The sequence below is a fragment of the Phyllobates terribilis genome, unplaced genomic scaffold, assembly GCF_046119375.1.
Source record: "Phyllobates terribilis strain yellow unplaced genomic scaffold, ASM4611937v1 Scaffold_9__5_contigs__length_417890890, whole genome shotgun sequence".
In the NCBI taxonomy this organism is placed as follows: Eukaryota; Metazoa; Chordata; class Amphibia; order Anura; family Dendrobatidae; genus Phyllobates; species Phyllobates terribilis.
The window spans coordinates 38,965,394-38,990,850 of NW_027362769.1; the positions used below are offsets into that span (position 1 = coordinate 38,965,394).

Sequence of the window (25,457 nt, forward strand, 5' to 3'; positions counted from 1 at the left end):
GTGCTGCCGACCGTCTGGACCTTGCAGATGTTAGCCCTTCCGCATACAACTCCTCCTCCTCTACTTCCTCCACCTCCTCTTGTGCCACCACCTGACTCCGAATTCTGTTTAACATGTGCTCCAGCATGTAAATCACCGGAATAGTCATGCTGATAATGGCATCGTCAGCACTAAACATCTTCGTCGCCATTTCAAAACTGTGCAGAAGGGTGCATAGGTCCCTGATCTGAGACCACTCCTCCAGCGTGATTTGCCCCACCTCTGAATCTCGTTGGCCCAGGCTATACGTCAGAACGTATTGCACCAGGGCTTGTCGGTGCTGCCACAGTCGCTGCAACATGTGCAGAGTTGAATTCCACCGGGTAGGCACATCGCATTTTAGCCGGTGAAGTGGCAGGCCCAACGACTTCTGTAGAGATGTAAGTCGCTGAGCTGCGGGATGCGAACGGCGGAAGTGAGCACACAGCGACCGTGCCCTCTGCAGAAGGCCATCTAGTCTGGGATAGTGGGCTAAAAATTGCTGGACAACCAGGTTCAACACGTGAGCCATACAAGGCACGTGTGTGACATTGCCCCGGCGAAGGGCCGCACCCAGGTTTGCAGCATTGTCGCACACGGCCTTCCCTGGTTTCAGGTCCAGTGGAGACAACCATTCATGAAATTGGTTCTCCAGAGCTGACCACAACTCCTCAGCTGTGTGACTCACATTTCCCAGACATTTCAATGTAAAAACCGCCTGATGACGTTGAGCCCTACTGCCAGCATAGTAAGGAGGTGTGCAGGATCCCTTCTGCGCAGTTAGAAAGCTTGTGGCATGACCAGACAGGCTTTGGGTGCAGGTGGAAGACCGAGAGGAGGTTGAGGAGGCAGAAGCAGTGGAGGAACTTTGACATAAAGAGGATTGACGCACAACTCGTGGGGACGGCAAGACTTGGACAGCAGCCCCTTGTCCTGCTGTCACCATAGTTACCCAGTGCCCAGTCAGCGACATGTAACGCCCCTGTCCATGCCTACTCGTCCAAGTGTCTGCGGTGAAATGCACCCTGTCACACACAGAGTTTCTCAAAGAAGTGGTGATGTTGTGTGCGACATGCTGGTGGAGCGCAGGCACACCTTTCTTTGAGAAGTAGTGCCGACTGGGCATCTGGTACTGGGGCACTGCGACGGACATAAGGTCTCGAAAATCCTCTGTGTCCACCAGGCGGAAAGGCAGCATTTCTGTAGCCAAGAGCTTGCAGATGGTGAAATTCAACCTCTTAGCTTTCTCATGGCTAGGAGGAAATGGTCTTTTACTTGTCCACATCTGAGGGACCGAGGGCTGGCTATTGTGCTTAGACGGGGTTGATAAGGGTGTCCCCGGCAAACTGCCGGTCTGTGAGGAAGATGCAGGCGGACATGTTAGGTTGCCTTGATCCAAAGGTGGTGCTATCGATGTCGGACAGCGCTCAACACCAGCTGGTGTTACCACCTCCAAAGAAAATGATGACCTGCCAATCACGCTGGCTGTTGCGGGTAAAGAGGTGGCAGGTCTGCGCCCCAAAACAGGTGTGACTGCTGTCCCCCCAGTCACAGAGGATGAAGAGGCCGCGGATGCACAAGATATGGCAGACGGTGATTGGCCCGGCCGGCTAGGCCGCATTGTAGCACACTGAGCTTCCCACTGCAACTTATGCTTCATGTCCATGTGCCGGTTCATGCATGAAGTACTCAAACTATGTATTTTTTGGCCTCTACTTAGCTTTTGCTGACAAATGTTACAGATAACACGAGTTGGGTCATCTTTATCGATCTGAAAAAATGCCCAGGCTATGCAAGGCTTAGCACCCATGCGACCTGAAGAGCCACCACGACTTGTGGTGAGAGGCAGAGTTGTGTTTGAGGATGCAGTTGTTGACGTGCTTCCAGTACTACGTCTCTGTCCAGGAAGGCGCAACCTGACCTCGTCGTCACTAGCATCTTCCTCCACCTCCTCTGCTGACCTCATCTCTTGGCTGACTGTGGGTTGACAGTAAGTGGGATCTCCGACCTCATCATCATCACCCTGTGCGTTATCACACCCGTCGTCCTCAGAGCCAACCTGTTCCTGCCCTGACAAAAAACTAAAGTTGTCGCTCCAATCAGGTATTTGAGTCTTATCATCGTCTTCCTCATTGTCTCCACCAACAGGAGTTACAGTTTGGGAATGAGGGTCTACATTATGGTCAGAACCTTCTGCGTCTGGTCCTGGATCCGACTCATAAAGATTCTGGGCATCAGTGCAGATCATTTCCTCGTCTGGATTCACAGAAGCGCTGGAGTCGACCTCTGATTCCCAGGCTATAGTATGAGTAAACAGCTCTGCAGACTCAACCATCTGTTCTACCTCATACTCAGACGGGCAGCTGGAGATTTGGGAGCTGTGAGGAAGCAAGTGCGATTTGGGTGACACCTTTGAGGACTGGAGTATTTGTGATGTTGAAGTTGATGTGGAGGAGAGCCCACTTAAAGGAGCACTTGATATCCGTTGAAGCACCTGCTGTTTTTGTGCCTCATCTGGAATTTGTAGCGATTGGCGTGGCCGTAAGAAAGGGATCTTATCACATTGTCCGCTAAAAGAAGTAGACATTTTAGTTTGGCTGGAAGATGGTCTTTCTTCTGCACCTACCCCACGGACACAACCTTTTTTCCCCTTCCCAACACGCCTATTCCCCTTTCCACCAGCAGCAGGCCTTTTTCCACTCATTTTGGTGGTTAACTAATTCACAACTCTGGAGTTGTTTGCACAAAAAAACAATGGATGGTAACCGAGCAGAGCTGAGTGGCCAAACTGTGGTATTAGGCCAAAACTATTGGCTGGGTTAGATGCAGAAAAAAATTATTTTTAATTTGCAACCTGATGGAGGTCAGTATAGATGGACTAATAGACCAAGTCCCACACACCGCTAGAAGCCCAAATATTTTTTCAGAGCTAGATGCAGAAAATTTTTTTATTCAATTTGCAACCTGATGGAGGTCAGTATAGATGGACTAATAGACCAAGTCCCACACACTGCTAGAAGCCCAAATATTTTTTCAGAGCTAGATGCAGAAAAAAATTATTTTTAATTTGCAACCTGATGGAGGTCAGTATAGATGGACTAATAGACCAAGTCCCACACACTGCTAGAAGCCCAAATATTTTCTCAGAGCTAGATGCAGGAAAAAATTATTTTTAATTTGCAACCTGATGGAGGTCAGTATAGATGGACTAATAGAACAAGTCCCACACGCTGCTAGAAGCCCAAATATTTTTTCAGAGATAAATGAAGAAAAAAATTATTTTTAATTTGCAACCTGATGGAGGTCAGTATAGATGGACTAATAGACCAAGTCCCACACACTGCTAGAAGCCCAAATATTTTTTCAGAGCTAGATGCAGAAAAAAATTATTTTTAATTTGCAACCTGATGGAGGTCAGTATAGATGGACTAATAGACCAAGTCCCACACACTGCTAGAAGCCCAAATATTTTTTCAGAGCTAGATGCAGAAAAAAATTAGTTTTAATTTGCAACCTGATGGAGGTCAGTATAGATGGACTAATAGACCAAGTCCCACACACCGCTAGAAGCCCAAATATTTTTTCAGAGCTAGATGCAGAAAAAAATTATTTTTAATTTGCAACCTGATGGAGGTCAGTATAGATGGACTAATAGACCAAGTCCCACACACTGCTAGAAGCCCAAATATTTTTTCAGAGCTAGATGCAGAAAAAAATTATTTTTAATTTGCAACCTGATGGAGGTCAGTATAGATGGACTAATAGACCAAGTCCCACACACTGCTAGAAGCCCAAATATTTTTTCAGAGCTAGATGCAGAAAAAAATTATTTTTAATTTGCAACCTGATGGAGGTCAGTATAGATGGACTAATAGACCAAGTCCCACACACCGCTAGAAGCCCAAATATTTTTTCAGAGCTAGATGCAGAAAAAAATTATTTTTAATTTGCAACCTGATGTAGGTCAGTATAGATGGACTAATAGACCAAGTCCCACACACTGCTAGAAGCCCAAATATTTTTTCAGAGCTAGATGCAGAAAAAAATTATTTTTAATTTGCAACCTGATGGAGGTCAGTATAGATGGACTAATAGACCAAGTCCCACACACCGCTAGAAGCCCAAATATTTTTTCAGAGCTAGATGCAGAAAAAAATTATTTTTAATTTGCAACCTGATGGAGGTCAGTATAGATGGACTAATAGACCAAGTCCCACACACTGCTAGAAGCCCAAATATTTTTTCAGAGCTAGATGCAGAAAAAAATTATTTTTAATTTGCAACCTGATGGAGGTCAGTATAGATGGACTAATAGACCAAGTCCCACACACTGCTAGAAGCCCAAATATTTTTTCAGAGCTAGATGCAGAAAAAAATTATTTTTAATTTGCAACCTGATGGAGGTCAGTATAGATGGACTAATAGACCAAGTCCCACACACCGCTAGAAGCCCAAATATTTTTTCAGAGCTAGATGCAGAAAAAAATTATTTTTAATTTGCAACCTGATGGAGGTCAGTATAGATGGACTAATAGACCAAGTCCCACACACCGCTAGAAGCCCAAATATTTTTTCAGAGCTAGATGCAGAAAAAAAGTATTTTTAATTTGCAACCTGATGTAGGTCAGTATAGATGGACTAATAGACCAAGTCCCACACACTGCTAGAAGCCCAAATATTTTTTCAGAGCTAGATGCAGAAAAAAATTATATTCAGTTTGCAACCTGATGGAGGTCAGTATAGATGGACTAATAGAATGATGCTATGCCCAAAAGATTTTACTTCACTAGGTGCAGTAAAAAAATTGGTATTCTATACACAGGTGGTATATCTTGCAACACAGATAGGCTACTCCACTGACTAACACACTCTGCAATAGGCCAAAAAGGATTAGCTTTGCTAGATTCAGCCAAATGCTGTGAAAAAAACTTGCACAGCACTGGCACAGACCTGCCTGGCAAAAACTGATAGGAACTGATGTAACCTAGTCCTGAAAAGGACTCCAATTACAATTAGTCTTTACTCCCACAATCTATCTATTTAAGAGCACAGACCTGCCTGATAAAAGTCGTAGGAAATGCTGTAACCTAGTCCTTAAAAGGACTGCAATCACAACTATTCCCTACTCCCAAGCTATCTGTATATTTGTGCGAAAATTGGCTTGAAATTAACAAGGTATAGCGCACACAGCAACAGCGGTGCCGTCTAACACGCAGCTGCAGCAGTGAGAAAATGGTGGCGACGGGGAAAATGGCTTGGTCTTATAGGGCAAGGACATGTGACATACACTGCCAATCACACATGCCCTTGCTTGTGTGAAAAAAAGCACTTCGCTCTGTGTGTGCGCTGCTGATAGGCTGACAGATTGCACCTCCCCACTGCAAATGCGGGAAAGAGAAAAAAAAATGGAGATCTTCATTGTTCCTGCAGAGATCCTTCCCCTGCCCCTCCCCCCGCCCCGCTGTACACTCAAACTGCGTATTAACATTAATTTTCATCATTACTGAGAAAAAATCCAGTTATGATTTTGGTGCACGAACAGTTATCGAACATAACCTCGAACAGCCGAATTTTTCTCAAATTGTTCGTGTTCGCCGACCGGCTCGAACACCGCCCAAAACAGCTCGAATTTGAGATTGGCGAACAGTTCGAGTAGAACAACGCTCATCTCTAGTCATGTCATGCACTGACAAAAGTCATGAGTACTGATTATCCTTCATAAAAAGGAAAGGACATCTCAAAAAGTTTCAAATGTATTGATAGATCCATGTAAAAGCCTTAGTATAATGACAATGGCGTACAATGAAGATTTTTATAAATATTGTCATATGGAATTCATGTAGAAGCACATTCAACTAATGAGCGTACGAAAAACCATATGAAAGCACATGCTTCATAAAAGCACTGTGTACATCTATACAGATCATTTTTGTACATGGCTATGTTGGAGGTCTTAGGCTACGTTCCCATGATGAGTATTTGGTGAATTTTTGATGTTGCAGATTTTCTCCAGCATTTCTGCACCAATTAGGTAAGTTAGGTTGTGTTTGAGTAAGTTTTTTACATGCGTTTTTATAACTTTTTTTTGATCTTGTGATTTTTTTGTCTCTTTTTGGTCTTTTATGCTTTAACCCTAGAACGCATGACCATAAAAATCTACTTTTTCACATACCTGGGGCCTTTGAGGCCCGTGTGCAAATAACATGGAATAACTCAGACTCAAATGACAAACAACTATATACATGAGGAATACCTAGAGTTTCAAAATTCTAACTAAAGTAATCTTGCAGAAAATAGAAAACAATTAACAGGGCGGACCTGCGAGGCCCCAGGTATGCGTTCTAGGGTTAAATAAAGCTGTTTGCTTTTAATACTTCCCGGTATTTGGCTTTAACAAATCTTTACTGATACAGTCATGTCCGGATCAAGTATTTTTTTACCTTTGGATTTTCCACATCTAATGCCATTCTATGGAGAAAATCTGCATATAATACGAAGCGTAACTAAGCGTATCTGCAAAAGAAACTGGCATGTTGCAGATTTTAAAATCGCACCGCAGGTCAGTGTATGCAGCACAAAAAAGAAGTCAGTGGGCAGGAGATTTCTATAAATCCCATCCACTGTGCTGGAACTGTATAACAAAAATATGGATCGTCAAAAACTCATCATGGGAACTTAACCTTACAGAAATTGAGGGGGGGTGTTCATTATTTGTATTGCACCAACATGATAAGCAAATTGTGACATTTCATTGTCACAAATTCCTAAACTAAATATATCAATGTTTTACATCACTTATTACATTTTTAGTACCCACACCAAAACTTAAATATGACAGGAGTGGTGAACCTTTTGGTGTGAAGTACGACATATGTATAAATGATTTCTATATGAAAGTCCAAGAGGCAGGTCCCACCAGCTTCTCTCCCCGCCTGCTCATTATACACACACATGGGAGGAACCCTGTTATTCCAGCAGCGCCTTGCCTCTAGGACTTGTCACCTGGCTGTGCTTTCAATAAGTGTTACTCTGAATCACCACAGCATTTCAGACTGACACGCTCATGTTCAGAACACAGGAGCCGGTTTCAGATTCATGCTACCCGTGATTGGTGAAGCGAGAATCCGTTAACAGTTTCCCTTTAAGAAATTGATGTCACTAATCATTGAAATGTCACTTACCAAGATCCATGCTCTTTGATGTCTTCAGATTGTAGGCATCAGAACTTTCCATTTCTGCACTGTTTGCAAAACATATATGTATATATTAATATTTAGTTAGGATAATAACATCTATATTTTTTTTAAATATTCACAGTCAACATATTATGCAGTGGATTGTATGTAACATAAACACTTATTAATACTGTAAGTTACAAATTCTCATCTGAGGGCTTCATTCAGATTAAGGTATAGTATGTACCTGGACACCCAGTTTTACCATAGTACTGCCCCTAATGTCATCACTTAGAGGAGCAACCTAGATGTTAATCTAGTACAAGGGTGCACAACATTTTCAGGTCCAAGAGCCACATTGTCACACTGAACCACTCCCAGGGGCCACCATGATTCTAAAAGGGGTATTACGTTTTCAGGCATATATTGTAAATAAAAAGTGTATGCCATAAATATCAGATATTCGCAGATTCAACAATCCTACCTATCGGAAGTATAGGGGTCATCTTTTTCGCCCAAGTAGCATTTCAAACATGCTTAGACTAATCACATATGTACGTTGCTCCCTCCATTAAAGACTATGACTGCTGTGACAACAGCCAAGACCACCACCTCTAACTCCTGATATATGAGGAGATTGCTATACAGTGCTCCACTAGTCCTGACCAGTCCCTGTGCATCACACTCCTCTTTGTCAGGCATTTCTGTGTGAGGGCCACACAGTATGGCATTGCAAACCACATGTGGCCATCAAGCTGGTCTAGGATAAAAAAGCTGCTTTCTCTACAGACATATTATTTTACCATGTACTCATTCATACCTGCTATCACTCCAAACGCCTGTGTTATTACAGACAAATTCAGACTTCTAGGGTTACAAATGAAGCTGTTCAATATAATTTTATTTATGAAGAACTCAACAGACAGAGAGAAAAGATGACACTAACGCATCTGTGTGTCTTGAAACAATTTTAACAAAATTGCTATAGCATGACAGGCATTTCTCCAATCATGTTGTTCAGTTAGAAATATCAATTAAACACATATGAAGATGTCAAAACGAAAATGAACTAGTGAAGAATATCTCAACAGAGATGTATGCAGTAATAATCATTCCTTCCACTGAGAACTGCGCTCTAGTTACTGCTTATCAGTCTGTAAAATACATCAATCTACATGGTCTGTTCTACAACATGCTGCCACAGATAGGCTGAAAGCCAGTGACGCGCCCCCTGGGCCTGTGTTGTGCAGGGAATACCCGGAGCCGGATCGCTGGTGGGATGCTGGGGGTGGTAGTCTCAGTGTGGCGGCGACCCGGTCCGTGCCCAGGGTGGTCAATTCAGTGGCAGTCTTAGTAATGTGACAAATGTCCGACTACGCCACCCGTGGATTGCGGTCAGTGGGGACCGCCGCTGCGCTGCAGACCGCTGAGGCTGATGTTGTATGCGCAGCCAAGTATGGAATACCTCCCCACGAGAGAAGTATTGCCTCAGGGCAGCTAGTGTGGATGATGAGAGTGATGGTGTGAGCGTCCTCGTACTGATGGTGCTGGTGCGGCGATGAAACACAGAGACGTGAGGTTGCAGTTTCCAATGCTTTACTCACAGTTGTTATTCGTGTCAATCCTGCAGGCGATGACTGCCCAAGCCGTGCTGCGTCCACCAGGCAAGGGGCTCGACCAACTCCCAGGCAATTCCAGAGCGTGGCACAGGGCTCCCTTCTCTACCTTTCTCTGGTCGTCCCCACCAGTGACCCACCTTTGTCCAGCTTCCTCGGGCCTTCTGTTGGCGAAACCTCTCTCCGGTTTCCCTGACCCTATGTGTTATGCTTTCCTGGTGGATGTAGTGAGGGGTCGCACCAAGATGTGGTCACAACCTCCGGTCCTTGGCTGAGGAATCTGTTGCCTCCACCAATTTGGGTTCCGGTACCCTGCTCTGCCAACCCTTCACCCGCAATCTCCTGGGCCTTTGGGGTTCCTTCTACCTTCGTGTCTCTGGGCCTTTCTCTGTGTTCCTGTTCCTTCTTTCCTTTCTTACTTCCTTTGCTGTTCCTTCTCCTCTCTCTCTCTCAGGCCCCGGCCTCCTGACAAGGCCTGCCCGTGGAGCAGAGCCCATGCAGCAGCTCTGCTTCCTGTCACTTCTCCTCCTGACAGGACAGACTGGACTCTTGTCCTAAGATGGTGCCCACCTTATATACCTCCCTCTAACACCCGAGCCCAGGTGACTAGCAACCAATGGGCTCCTACCTATGCCCAGAGACTCACCCCTATCTGCTCCTACACCACTGGGTTTTCCTCCCCCTCCCTACTCCAGCCAGGGACAGAAGCTGTCGTGCCTGCACTTCTGTGGGAGCACCGTTGAGCTGTCCCTCGGAAATGGGGTGTGTGTGGTGCATGCAGCCTAACGAGCCCTAGTCCACACTCCATCCTTACCCGGGAGTGGAATATAACACCTCTGGTTTGAGGTGCAATACCCCTGTAGCAAAGAGTAGAGGTGTTGTTTCGGACCCTTCTATAAGCCAGAGCAGAACCCATGACTCTTCTTCTGCAGTATCTGCCTCATACATGTATTACAAGGACAGTCATTCATCTAATCGCATGTTGAAACTACATTTTCCCTATAATGGCTGCTATAGGGAAAGTGATCAATCAGGAACAGTTATGGCAGCAATCAGCACACAATAAGTTATCCAGGATTATTTAAAGAGGTCTGATTTACCAGGAATTATTTAAAGTCATTTACACGTCAGTAAATCTCAAGACAAAAAAACCTAGCTGAATCAGATCTCCTGCTTTGCACTGATGAGGAGCAACCCTCTGAAACAAGCGTCTGCAAATGGAGTGATGTAAAAAACTCATCAAATACTCAACGTGTGCACGTGGGCTAAGTCTTCCTCTTTTCTGAAATGACCATTTGCATAAGAAAAAAATACTATAGGTACTATAAATCTATTCTGAAATATAAAAAAATGAGAAGTTTTAAACGGGGATCTAAGAGTTTTCTCCTTATGGAGAGTGACATGCCAGGTCTGGCTCACCAGTATGAGGAGGCTGAAACGCCCTGCATGCCTGTCTCTTCAGAGAGGAAGAGGACTTGAACTCTAGCGCCACCTACTGGAAGTAGCAATCCTCAGTCAATATTGACTTTTTAATGAGCCTTGCCACATGACTTAGAATAAATAGGTGGCACTGGAGTTCTAGTCCGCTTCCTCTCTGAAGAGATAATTTGCATATTTAAGCTTTAAACGGTAACCAGACTTGCAAGTAACCTTTCAGTATACGTTGTCATGTGTGTACATGAGGAATAACACTGTCTCTGGCCATTATATGTCTTCTATTCAGCATTTTCACCCATTTTCCCTCTGCAGGGCTCTATCTCTAATTTAAAACTGATTCTGAGCTGGAGGGAGGAGACTACTTGCTATCATGTCTGACATACACAGTATAGGGATCATTTTTGGCAGTATCCGACTATTTGAGTTAGGCACACAGATGCAGTTGACCACGTCTTCGTGCCTCAAATAGGTGGATACTGCCAAAATCCACCAAAATGTGATTCCTTCTGCATCATTAAGTCAATGGCCCCGTGTGCACTAACGTCCGAATCCTGTTCTCCAGGGTTTAAAACGTAAGCCCCTGACAGGAGGCTCAAACATGATGTGAACATAGCTTTAAAGGGGTTATTATTCAAAATGAATTAACTATATCTTTCTTTATATATACTACATGAGACACATGAATGTAGACAGTTTGAGGCAGCATTTTTATGACAGATTTCATGAAGGTGAATGTGTGAGATTATCTGTATCTATTAAATACTTTGGCAAACATACCTGAAGTTGGAGTACTCCATTCTAATAGTTTCTTTTGAATTAGGTCTTAAAGAGGGATGAATGTCTTTCTCCAAAAATCTATCATCAAAATTGGCAGGACCTGTTAATATTGAAAATATTTAGAGAAAGTAGTGTTATTGAGATGAAATAAGTGTCTCTACATGAAAGCTCTGCTGTCTTTCAGTCCTCCAATAAATCTTCAACACAAGTGGAGGTTTTACAAAATAGATTTTGTAGATCACTATAATTTTTTTTAAACTCAGAAGACAAAAATGAGAATCATCTCTGTGCTCCAATGAAAAGTCAGATAATGTCAAAGGCGTCTGTACTGTGAATTTCAGAAGCAGGATTACATACTGTAAATTTCATTTTCAGAAACTGTATGAACATTTGTCTCAGCTACTCTTACACATTTCTTGTCTATTGTGACATATGTTTCTGTTAATCTTAACTGCTTATTGCTTTCCTTTCCCCCTTCAGTGGCATCTCCGCAAGCAAACATGGCACAGATGGGGTTTGGCTTTATATTGTTTGATCATATGGTGAATTCTTCCTTTAAGAATACCCATAGGATATTTGAAAAATGGTCATTGGAAATGCAGTGTTCTTAAAGCATGTAATTCTTCCGTAAGAAACAACAAACAGAATTTAAAACGCTTTCAGAGGCGGAATGTTCGGTTTGATTTATCCAGAGCACACTGCAATGCGTGTAAATTGAACACAATTTAAATCAGTAGGCTTGTCACTACAAGCAGCTCGGGAAAGATGATATGCTGGAAAGTGAAAAGATAAGCTGATAAACCATACACCAAAGCAAATTGATAAATGCAGATTCAAAAGGTACAAAAAGCAAAATAACTTTCATTCGAGTCCACAACTTAACACAGAGATTGATGCTCGAAGATGCAGAGATATACAGCGCCAAAGGAGAATTTAAAAGCATTATAAGTGCGTGGGGTCAACATTTTTCATGGCTTCAGAATCAAAACAACCATTTTCAATACATTTCATTCCCATTTGTAAGTAATGGAATTGTTTAGGGATTGGAGCGAGTCCAGTTATAGTGAAAGACGTGAAGAGAGTACACAAATGACAAGACTAAAAGTTAGTATTAACTTATCATTTCAAAAGTTAGGTTGAAGCCTACTTCAAATTCATTATTTTTGTAATGAAATTAGTGTAGTTCACATCCTGAGACAATGTCATTCTTATTAAAGGGGTTATCCAGGACTATTTAAAGGAATCTGTCCGTAGGGATCAACTTTCCTAATCCGTCTATATGGGCATGTAGGTCATAGAAAGCTGAATAAAATGACACCTTGATATCTGCAATCTGATGTCTTATTCCAGAGAAAGCCACGCTTTTCTTTTATGTTAACCTCTTATCCCCTGGGCCATTTTCCATTTTTGCACTTTTGTTTTTTGCTCCCCTTCTTCCCAGAGCCATAACTTTTTTATTTTTTGGTCAATATGGCCATGTGAGGGATTATTTTTTGCGGGACAAGTTGTACTTTTGAACAACACCATTGGTATTACCATATCGTGTACAGGAAGACGATAAAAAAAATTCCAAGTGTTGTGAAATTGCAAAGAAGTGCAATTCCACAGGTTTTTTTTTTTATTACATATATGGTAAAACTGACCTGTCATTATGATTCTCCAGGTCATTACGAGTTTGTAGATACCAAACATGTATAGGTTCTTTTAATAGATACCATTTTGGGGTAGATGCAATCTTTGATCGCTTGTTATTGTATTTTATTGCAATATTGCAGTGACCCCAAAAAATTTATTCTGGCGTTTTGATTTTTTTCTGCTTACCGATCCAATTAATTATTTTTATATATTGGTAGATGAGGCGATTCTGAACGTGGAGATACCAAATATGTGTATATTTGATTTTTTTAATTGTTTTGTCTTGAATGGGGCGAAAGGGGGGGTGATTTAAACTTTTATATTTTTTTAGTTTTTTAATATTTTTAAAAACATTTTTTTTTACTTTACACATGTTTCAATAATCTCTATGGGAGACTAGAAGCTGCGATTATCTGATTGCCTGTGTGTAGCAGATATGCTCACTGGCTATGAGCGCCGACTGCTGGGCAGCGCTCATAGCATCCCGGCATTGACAACCGCAGGGGTCTCCTGCAGACCCCGGGTTGTCATTGCAACCCACGGTCACGTGACACATACACCGATGGGTGGGACTTATGACGTCCTTTCACCACGGCCATGTTAAATGCCGCTGTCAGAGATTGACAGCGGCACTTACCATGTTAACAGCTATGGGGTGGATCATGATTCTACCCGCGGCTGTTAGGGGCACATGACAGCTGTACAGATCAGCTGTCATGTCCCCTGACAGGTGCGGGCTCATCGTCGGAGCTTGCGCCAAAGAGAGAGACATGACATGTGCTGTACATGTACGGCACATGTCGGAAAGGGGTTAATGACTTCTTCCAGGCTCTAGGGAGGACACTGCCTGGAAGATAACTCAGCCTCCAGAGATTTTTGTAGCATTTTGTATGAAGAAGTGACTCTATAAATAAACCCAACCTAGAAATGAATGATAAAAGTAAACGGGAGAAAATCTTGCCCATACTTGTTAGTTTGCAGGATTTTGTCCCTGATCCTGAATCAAACAGTATTTTAAATTCTTGATGGTATCTTTAATTTTTGGTTGGGAAATGAGGTTTGGGGCTTAGCTAACTTTATATCCTACTGTAGATAGAGTTGAAGAGAACTCCTGCCATATATACAGACACAGAGCAAAAAGACGTGGTCTAGCCCCTCTGGGACGCAGGTAATAAAGGGGTTTTTTTATACAGTAGTGTTCAAAATAATAGCAGTGTGTTCAAATACATGAGCTAAGCACAAAATCTTTATACTAGCTTTTATTTCCATGCACTGGGAACATTGCACATTGTTTTCTAATTCCAAACACAAAGAGAAATGTATATAATTTTAACTACTTTACAGAAAATAACAAAAAATGAACATTGGGTTGTTCTAAAACAATAGCAGCGGAACCAAGATTTTGCATGTTTACTAGTGTGTTTAGGGTCGCTGTCTTGTTGAAACACCCATTTCAAGGGCATATCCTCTTCAGCGTAAGGCAACATGACTTCTTCAAGTATTTTAATATATGCAAACTAGTCCATGATCCCTGGTATGCGGTAAATAGGTCCGGCACCATGGTAAGAGAAACATGCCCATATCATGATGCGTGCACCACCATGCTTCCCTGTTTTCAGCGTTTTAAAGTTATCCACTAATGAAACAATTTTTCAGTAAAGAACAAATACAGAAACTGAGTGGTCATCTTTTTTACTGGCATGAATTATTAGCTGCAGATTAAACTGAAAATCAAGGCCAAGTTCTGTGGAACCTTACAAGATTACATATCATATTGTGATTGTCAAAATCGGTGGTGTGCATAAATAAAAGACAGTCCTATAGACTTTTATGTTTCAGGGGGCTACAACAAACCATGCTTAAGCACAACATTCAAACGATTGTCGTCTCACATTATTCACATTCAACGAAGGCAAAAAGAGCACTGGATGGACTTTTTATTGAGGTACAATGTATATTCTGCAGATAAATTACACTTGAACAGATGGAAGTGTGCTTTGATGGGGAGAGAATTCTACCCAGTGTGGCAGAGTATTTAAAGAGGACCTTTCACCTGTTTGAGGAATAGTGGCGACCAAGCTGAATCAAATATAGCTTTTATTTTTTTTTTAATTTATCCTCTCTATTACTGAGATATTAGCTGGTAAAGCTTAGTATATAATTTATGCTAAGTCCAAGGGGGCATTATCAGAGATCTTTAAATTGGGGTGTGTTCTTCTTGCCCTGCATGAGGGGAACCAGTAAGAAGCGTAGACAGTTTGTCATTACATTTCTCACATTAAGAAAGCTGATCTAATATGCTGTGATGGAAAGGTGGACATTCTTTTTTTCCCCAGCACATTGACACCCGCTTGCTCACTTTTCTAAATGTTGGAGGAGTTGGCCAAGAGAGGTGTAAAATTCTAAACCTCACAAACGAACAAAATTTATGTACAACTTCATATTGCACAAAAAGTTTGCGACATTTCACCGTGTTTTATGCTATAATTCTGGTGAAAACACCTTGATAAATCGAGTCCCTAAAGTGTTTGTTTACAAATGCCAGGAATCTAGCAGGCAAAATGGGAAAGCTTGAGGTATTGATACAGGAAGAACTCTTCAGATGACTGATCTGTAAGTCCTCCTGGTTTTACAGTCTTTTAGTAAGACTAGAAAAGTAAGAAAGGAAGAATATGTCTGTAATTTCGTACTAACATGAAAGCAAGTTGGGAGTTGAAACCTTGTAGGTAGATTTACAAAGAGAGGTAAAGACTGAAAAAGTAATTTTTGGTGTAATCTATAGACTCCACCAACAGCTCCCATGACTTAGAAAGTTGCCTTCATAATTAGCTGCACAGGCTAGTACAGTAGTGTTTTTAGGAGATTTCAATTACACAGATATTGACTGTAGTCTTAGTTCTGCTTCAACTGCAAAGGGGAGAAAATTCTTCAAGTTGTTGCAAAATAATTTTATATAGCCGATCCTAGTGCTCTCAGAATGTCAACAATTATACTCAGTTGGCTAAACATAGATATGGTCCAGACTTAGTTAAGTCAAATCAATGTGAACAAGTCCAGGTGCCCAGATGGGCTACATCCAGAAGTTCTTAGGAAACTCAGCTAAGTCATTGCTGTGCTACATAGCGCCACTAATTTAATTGTGCTTTACAGACATCATCACTGTCCCACTGGGGCTCACAATCTAATTTCCCTATAAGTATGTTTTTGAACTGTGGGAGGAAACCCATGCAAACACAGGGAGAACATACAAACATCTTGTAGATGTTGTCCTTGGTAGGATTTGAACCCAGGATCACAAAGCAACACTTCTAACCACTGAGGCAACGTGCTGCCCGAGTGGCTCATTAGTATGGTTGAACCAATATCCCTATATCATTCATTTCCCATCCCTCAGTTGAACTTGATGGACAGGTTTCATTTTTCACCCATGTTAATAATGCAATTGATCAATTACTCCTAACATACGACTACTTGGCAGTAGACTTTATCATAGACTACATGGCAATGGAACTGACTGTCTTGGTTATTAACATATTTATTTCTAGGAATATTGTGCTACAATTTTTTATATATAAATGTATAGAGTAGAACAAATTAGTAAATGCATGCAATGAAACATATGTGGACCTATATACTAAAAACCTAGAATCTATAGCCAGAGACATGCTCTAAACCTACACATCCAGAATTGCACCATAACGTCTATTTAGATAAATGTATCTAAAAGGAAGCCCAGAACCAGTGAATAATCGGTTTATCATTGCTGACAATAAGTAATTAATTTCCCAATAACTTTACTAAATAAAATTATTTATATGGCTAAAGCCTTAAGATGAAAAATCAACTATATCTCAAAAAGAGCAATAAAGAGAAAATCTTGCTTTTTTGTTATGTATTTTGTATAAGTGTCATTTTTATGTGTATAACATGTAACCATGTGCATCACCTACATCATCCATTTATATTCTATACAAACTTCACACAAAAAATTTCAGATGATGACACACCAAGGAAAAACACAACCATTGCATTGCATGTACTTAGAGACCATATCAGCTTCGCTGTGAGTTTCAGCAATTGTATATAAAAGTATATGGAAATAAAACAAATACCAACCCACAAAACTAAAATGGAAAAACCTACAGGAACAGGCAACACATCTAGTAACTTTGAAATAAAAAAGGTCCATTGTTGGCTTCTGGAGAGGAAGAGAAACACAAGTAATACATAAAGGACTTGGAGCAAGAAACATATCAAAGTGTACTGACAGGGTCAGACATAAAATTGGTACATGAAAAAGAATCATTCTTCCAAATCGTACAAATCCTGACAGTGTAGCCCTGAGACACTCAACAAAAGGATTCCCATTACATTAACCTAGACATTACAAAGAAGGCAGTCTCACTGACATGGAGCCATACAAGCACTTAGGATAAAGTGCACGGTCTGAAATACTTCAATGAAACATCAATGAAGAAGGGAAACATTTTTAAAAGTACTTTCCTTAAAAAATTAGAGAGAACTTCCACTATCTGTGTTCAGATACTTCATGCTCAGTACTTGGGCTTTGATAGTTGCCCCATTGGTAAGGTATGTAAAAAACACACACGAAAGCGTTACATGAAAGAAAATATAAATGTCTAGATATTTCATATGCCCAATTACCCAGGGAACAAAACAAAACTGCTAGGTAAATATTAATGAAAAAGCAATGTTGATAGTGAGTCTGCTGGTGTAAAAAGACAAAAGTCACCATCAAATAAGTCAATTGCAGAAAAAGTCATTGTCAGGTAGGTGGGGTCATCTGTGTAAAGAACTTGCAGCATCACCTTTCTTGGTGAATGGATAGGCAATGTGTAATAGTATGGGCAGTCGTATTTTAGTCTTTTTAGCTGAAACTGCCCTTTCAGAAAACTTTTGGCATGATGTAAAGACAAGTCAGAAGCTTTGATCATTGGTGGTCTGGGTGATAAGACCCATCTCCAAATGCTTAAATCAAGAAAAATAAGCGTTCAGCCAAGTGCTTTACATTTTCCATACAGAAGTCAAGCTCAGTAAAAAGTCTAAGGAGTCTAGGAATAACCTACATTCATGTAGTTTCACCTCAAAAAAAGCATACTCAATATATTAGGTATGCAACAATTCAAGGGTGTGGATGCCTAAACAGAACCAAAAAGCAAAAATCTGGATGACTTTGTCCACTATCTCAGAATGAGGATTAATCTCCTTGAGTGGAAATGAGCATGTAAATACCTTTTGTGCTGAGTTACAGATTTTTTTTTTCCCAAAAATGAAAAACATTATGTAAATATCCAGATTAGAAATTGGTCTAGAAATGTAACAACAACACAAGGGCAGGAAATCTTTGAATCTGTCACAAGGCTTCTTGTTATACACATCTAGACAGCAAATTACGCTCATGAGGTTTACCTAAGGCAAGCTTGAAATAAATGTTACACGAGGCAGATAATTGCTCTGCGGTTCTCTAACCAGTCACGATGCAAGGATCCATATGTCCCTGCTGTAGTGAGGCAGCGAGTGTGTTTAATCACAGAATAAAGGACTACAGGGTAGTATTACAAACCACCACTGCATACGTAGGATTACTTTTTAGTGACAGATGCTCAGGCATATAGCGCTATCAAAAAGCTGAAATTTTATAGCGGATTTTATAGACAGGATCTGTCCATGCGGTACCTTCCATAACTGGTTGACAAAGAGCAAAGGAAGTGTAAGAGTAACAAAGGAGCAACTTTCAATGATGGACCTAAGTGGCCAAAAGGTCACGGACAATACAGAACTGCGTACCCTCCGAATACCATATGTCATATTACTCACAATTAATACAGTGCAGGAAGAAGAAAATACTATTCTGTATGTTGCAGTAATGCACACAATTTGCTTCACAAAAACTAAATTAAGGAAAAAGTCCTATATATTCATGAATCAGTGTGCAGTACGGGTTCCATATCCTAAGGCATAGAGCTGAACACTATATTTGCTTAACACAATACATATCAGTGGAATAAATATCTATTTCTAACACCTATTGGCAGGAAATTGACAGCAGATGGAAGATTTATGAAACGAAAGGAGCTCAGGTAGCAGTTTTATGGGTGAACACAGAGTGAAGTTTGTTGGACACGGTCTGGAGCTGTTTGCTATAGAGAATGCAGAAAGTAAGGTGTTCTGATAAATGGAGCCATACTGGGGGTAATCACCATTTCTGCAACCCCCTAGAACAATGGTCAACCTACTGAACAAGCCACAAAAGCAATAGTGATATTTAACAAGTGGAGATGATCTGGTCTTCTACTTCCTAAAATATGGTGTAACAGCTCAGAGATGATCAGGCTTCATTATGCGCAATCAAGGCTGGATCACATCATCTTTACCTACAGAACATGATGACTTCAGCTGCCTGCCACGCTGATGTCTCTTGTAGTGATATCTAACAGATAGAGGATTTATTCCTACAAATGATATTAATGTCGCTCCCGGTAGCATCTCATAGTGATAGGAAGTATCTGCAGCAGCTTGAGTTACTTATGGATATCTAGGGTCACGTCTCATGATCTAGGTCAGGGCTTCTCATTTATTTCTCCTGGTGCGGCCCTACCTTAGGTTAGCATGGAGTAGGGACAGCTGATTTCAGCAGCGTCAGTTTATGGCATTATGGTGCAGTTTTGGAGGAAACTTGCAGTTTATTAGTTGTAGCATTGAAGCCAAGACTTTTAACTAGGAGCATATTCATGAGCAGTTGCTTCAGCCGCACAAATTATAAGCTTTCACCTATACTGTGCAAAGGTAGAACGTTATCAATTATTGGGGATGGGCATGGAGCTGTCAGCTAAGGTACACACCAGACTCCTGGTTCTCAGCACTCCTATGTCACTAGGTTTACTACACTTTTTCATGCTGACTTTAGAGAGGGCAACATAAGAATGGTAACAGATTTAGATGAAATATATCTCATAAACTTAGTATAACATTAAAATAGGCACAAAAGAAGTCACATATAAATTATTTTGTACTACAGAATATATCATCGTTCTCGGTAGCACAATTTCCTGTGTAAACAGGGCTTGTGCCGCCGATAACAATGGAAGCCTACGTACACCGAATGATCTATGGCAGAGCGTTCATTCTGTCTGTGAAAACATGCTATCAGAATGACTGACAATACAATAACAAGCAGCTGATCGGCAGTCAAAAAAAGGCCCTAATAGAGGTGGCCGTACTTTATATGGCAAAAACCCAGTGAAAGGTTCCCTTTAACAATTTCTAAAGATCTCTGCTTGCTGTTAGGAAATATTAATATTTACATCCAGGTAATAAAGATCTGGATAACATTCTGAAAACATGCCATTCATCCAAGCTGTATGAGCTGTCTTCCCTAGTTATTTCTGAAAAATTGTGGTAAGGACATAATAATGGCACAACATGTTTTCTGCATCTGGACATAAACAATGTTTCATTCACTGAAAGTGAGCATACATCTTTAAAAAATATATAAAGCGCATGATACAGCAAACATACCAGATAGTTATTAAAGGGAATCTGTCAGCAGAATTTCATCCTACAAACTATTTATATGCACATGTAACTCTTTCTAAGACAAGTTCAGCTTTATCTTTACATGGCCAGTCTGTTTCTCCTTTACTGAGAAATCAGCGTTTGAACTGATATGCAAATTAGGCTAAAGAGCTATTGGTAGATCTGAAGCCTCAGTCACTCCAGCTCTACTCCATGCCCAGCACCACCTCCTGCTTGACTGACACACTGGGTTCTGGGTGACTTCTGAGAAAGGAGCGATCAGTCAAGCAGGAGAAGGCAACGTTAGCCGGAGTGACAGAGGCTTCAAATAGTTCTGCAGCCTTATTTACATATGAATTCAAATGCTGATGTCTCAGTAATGGAGGAGCGGGCTGGCCATGTAAAGGTATTGTTGGAGTTGTATTTGAAAGAGCTACATGGGCACAAAAATAGTATGGGGGGTGAAATCTTTCTGACAGATTCCCTTTTATGTTAATAATTGCTGCAATTTCTGTGTAGCCACACTAGGATTTCTTACCCATGGCTGCAGATAATACTTTTACAATACATACACTGCTAGGACACAGCTCCTGGACTAATATATGAAAAGCAAGGATATTGTCAACGAAACAGGTCCTAATACAGAATGTCAGTAGTAGGATTTTACATTATTATTACTATTTTAGGAGGTAGCTAAAAATACAGAGATATTCGTGCAGAGAATTTGTTTGGGCCGTTTAACATGTAGCATACTAGTGCAAATGCCAAAAGATTTATATATATTATTTTGTTGGAGACCTCAGGCTGGAAAAGGATTTGCAAACAGCTGCAATAATGTTATTTTTCCCAAAAAGTGACTTTTTCATCCTGCACGTTAGTGTATTTAATCTGCAGTCGCACATAACTGTAAGGGGCTCTGAGTAAAAGCAAAGTCTGAGTCCGCTCTTGCCAACTACTGTCTTTCCACCCGAGGGCATTCGCTGTGGGTTAACTAGATGATTGTTAAACTTGTCTATAATAATTTGAGGGAAAAATGTAAAGAATGTAACATGAAGAAATGCTTCACTTAAGGTTATTCATTGTATTATTATGCTAATGTAGCACCCCGAGGACTCGGCTGCTACAGGGGTATTGCACCTCAAACCAGAGGTGTGGTATTCCACTCCCGGGTAAGGATGGAGTGTGGGACTGAGCTCAGTAAGCTGCATGCACTACACTCATCCCATTTCCGGGGGACAGAACAACGGTACTCCCACTAGGTAGATGTGCAGGTACGACAGTGTCTGTCCCTGGCTGGAGTGGGAGGGGGGGAGGAACATCCCAGTAGTGTAGGGGCAGATAGGGGAGGGACTCTGGGCATAGAAGTAGGAGCCCATTGGGTGCTAGTCACCTGGGCTCACACATAGAGGGAGTATATAAGGTGGGCACCATCTTAGGACAGGGAGAGAGTCCAGGTCTGTTCAGAGAGAGAGCTGACAGGGAGCTGTGGCTCCGGCTGGGCCCAGCTCCAGGGCCAGGCCTGTAGTGGAGAGGAGGAGGAAGAAAGGCCCAGAGACGCAGGACAAGAGGGAACCCTGAGATCCCACAAGTGGACGGGTGAAGGGTTGGCAGAAAAGGGTACCGGATCCCAAGATGGCAGAGGCAACATATCCTTAACCAGGAACCGGAGGTCGTGGTCAAGCTTTGGCACGACCCTCACCACACTCACCAGGAAGGCATACCACGAATAGGGTCAGGAAAGCCAGAGAAGGTTTTACCACCAAGAGGCCCGAGGGAGCCGGACAAAGGTGGGTCCCTGGTGGGGACGGCCAGTAGGAAGGAAGAGAGGGGAGCTCAGGACCACGCTCTGGAACTGCCTGGGGGTTGGCCGAGTCCCACACCTGGTGGACGCAGCACGACTCGGGTGGTCACTCAAGGCCGGAGTGACCGGAGCAACACCTGTGAGTAAAAACCCTGAAACTGCATCACAAGTCTCTGAGCTTTCTTGCTGCATCATCGCTATCACCATCATCTACATCTGCTGCCCTGAGGCCATACCCCTCCCGTTGGGGGTTCTACCAGCTACGCTGCACAACCTTACCACCGGCCTCAGCGGTCTGCCCTGCAGCGGCGGCTTCATAGCCGCATTCAACGGGTGGCGTAGTCGAACATTCTAACATCTACTGCTAAAGACTGCCGCTCAGTTTGACTCCCTGGGCACGGACCGGGTCACCGCCACGAGACTACTACCCCCATCTGACCCGACTCCGGGTAAGCTCCCCCGTGCGCGCGATGCCGCGCGACGCAGCAGGCCCAGGGGCGCGTCACGAACAATGCTATGCTAGTAGCTCCATCAATACATTTAGTTGTTATTTAAAATTGTAAGAAATTTTATATCTGGTTAATACAAACCGTAAAAGAAATTTGTATGACTTTGTATAAGGGCCCTTCCACACAGTGTTTTGACCTATGTTTGGTGGCCCCATCGGGGCTTGTGTCCGAGCCCCCCACAAACCAAGGTTCGGGAGGCTGTGCCTACAGGGCCATTGACTATAATGATGCCGACTGAGTCACCGTGTTCTCTGCCATGCATCATTTTCAACCATATACCCCTATTGAACGCAGACAGCAAAACACAGTAGACTGTCCTCCTGTCCGCTTCCAATATTTGTATATGGACGAAAATGATGCTCGACAGAAAACACGGTGACTCCGTCTGCACCATTATAGTCAATGGCCCTGTCTGTACATATGCCCGAATCCCTTTTTGCGGGGGGCTCAGACGTAAGCCCAGATGGGGTCACTGAGCAAAGTGGAGAAATCTGTGTGAAAGGGCCCTTAGATCATCTGTTCTCTTAAAACTAACCTGTCACCAAGAAAATGCAATGGGATCTGCGGGCCCCATGTTATAGAGAAGAAGGGGATGAGCAGAATGATATGTGATTTTGTGAGAAAAGACTCAGCATAACCTGTGATTTCATCATTTATACCTCTGCTCTTCCTAGGCTTTCCGGTCCAGTGGGCGGTCCTATCAGTGACTGACAGCTATTTCTGTATGCACACTTATATCAAGATAGCCCCGCCCACTGGACCAAAAATGCCAGAAAGAGCAGAGGATTAAATGATGAAGATACAGGTTATACCTAGTCTTTTCTCACAACACTATACATCAATCTGCTGAGCTCCCCCTGCGTTATAACATGATGCCTGCAGATTATACTGCATTTTCATGGTGACAGGTTTCCTTTAAACAGGTCTAAAAGACAAAGTGCTGACACATATATTATTTTCCATGTGTGGCAGTAAAAGAAACAGTTTTAAAAACTCAAATTCAATACAAAAAAAAAATCCAAAATATAAATATATTGTTTTTTATTGGTTCTATAGCACCAACATATTCTGCAGTGCTGTATGCAGATTGTAATCAATAAAGTCATTCCATGTCTAGGCTATGGCACTTCTTTTATTCCACATATCAGGCTGACAGCTACACGCACAGGATACCAATAAACCTATCAGCATGAAGTGTGATAGTAAACTGAATAGCTATGAAAATACAGGGACAACACACAAGCTCTATAACGATCTGTCCAACCATTCAAATCCACATTAGATTAAAGTAGGCTGAAATGCTGATATCAAACCCCCTGAAAATCCAAGTAGTGTCAGACTGGGGTACCAAAAACCCAGCAGTAACATTGACTCCAGAGGTCCTCTGTTCAGCTACGTGCTATATTACTGTAATATACTATATTACCCACATTCACAAATTTACCTCTGCTTCAATATAATAAATTAATTCATTTGGTAAATAAATGAAAGCTGTCTGTACTTAGCGAATCAAGTGTATTGTGCCAACAACTGTTCTTGAGGAATGTTGGGGTGTCCACTTCTATACCTGCAGGTGCCCACCAGCGAATTTCTCCTGTTCCCCATGGGCCAGTCTGAGCCTGCATCCTCGTTTAATGGGAGTTGGGAGAGATCACTGTCGAATGTATGAGTATTCACTTCAGCCTACTGCTATCCTACATGTATGGGCATATATCCTACATGAACGGGCATCTACCCTACATGAAAGGGCATCTCTCCTGCGTGTACGGGCATCTAGCCTACGTGTACAGGCATCTAGCTTAAGTGTACAGGCATCTATCCTACGGGTACGGGCATCTATCCTACATGAAAGGGCATCTATCCTGCGTGTACAGGCATCTAGCCTACATGTACGGGCATCTATCCTACGTGTATGGGCATCTCTCCAGCGTGTACAGGCATCTATCCTGGGTGTACGGCCATCTATTCTGTGTGAACAGGCATCTAACCTACATGTACAGGCATCTATCCTGTGTGTACGGGCATCTATCCTACGTGTACGGGCATCTATCCTACGTGTATGGGCATCTCTCCAGCGTGTACAGGCATCTATCCTGGGTGTACGGCCATCTATTCTGTGTGAACAGGCATCTAACCTACATGTACAGGCATCTATCCTGTGTGTACGGGCATCTATCCTACGTGTACGGGCATCTATCCTACGTGTACGGGCATCTATCCTACGTGTACGGGCATCTATCCTACGTGTACGGGCACCTATCCTACGTGTACGGGCACCTGTCCTACGTGTACGGGCATCTATCCTACGTGTATGGGCATCTATCCTGCGTGTACGGGCATCTATACTACACGTACAAACACCTATCCTGTGTGTATGGGCTCTTCTGGTATGTCTGTTTTTCCTATGACATAATAATGCAACATTTCTGATAACTCTGCATTGTGTAAGAACACACCCTAATAAAAGGGGAATGATAATAAACAGGTGTCAATTTATGTACTCTTCCAAGAGGAAAAGCACAAAACCAGAACAATGCATTTTCATGGCATAGAAAATTACAGTATTTACTATGAAGGTCTGATATCACATCACCAACACATTCACTTTAACCCCTTCCCAACTGGATGATTTTCCATTTTTGTGCTTCCATCTTTTCTTCCCCTTGTTCAAAGAGCCATAACTTTTTTATTTTCAGTCAACATAGCCATATGAGGGCTTGATTTTTGGTGGGATGAGTTTTAGTTTTGAATGACACCATTCGTTTTACTATACTGGATGTATACTGGTACTGGAAAAAGGGAGAAAAATTGTGAAATTCTGGGAAAAAAAAAAAAAACAACAACAAAATTCTGCCATTGTTTTTTGGATTTTGTATTTACATTGTTCATTATGTAGTAAAATGACTTGGCAACATGATTCTATAGGTCAGTATGATTATGCCGATACCAAACT

At 42.0% G+C, this 25,457-nt stretch overlaps 1 protein-coding gene across 5 annotated transcripts in view; it reads right to left on the reverse strand.

The window, feature by feature from the left end:
- Positions 1-25,457, reverse strand: part of PARD3B (par-3 family cell polarity regulator beta) — a 2,083,049-nt gene that overhangs the window by 1,386,970 nt on the left and 670,622 nt on the right. For all 5 annotated transcript variants that reach the window (XM_073646400.1, XM_073646398.1, XM_073646401.1 and 2 more), the window contains 2 exons: positions 11,024-11,123; positions 7,200-7,258 (listed from right to left, as the gene is read on the reverse strand). In XM_073646400.1, the coding sequence (XP_073502501.1) occupies positions 7,200-7,258; positions 11,024-11,123 (159 nt within the window). The remainder of the gene's footprint in view (positions 1-7,199; positions 7,259-11,023; positions 11,124-25,457) is intronic.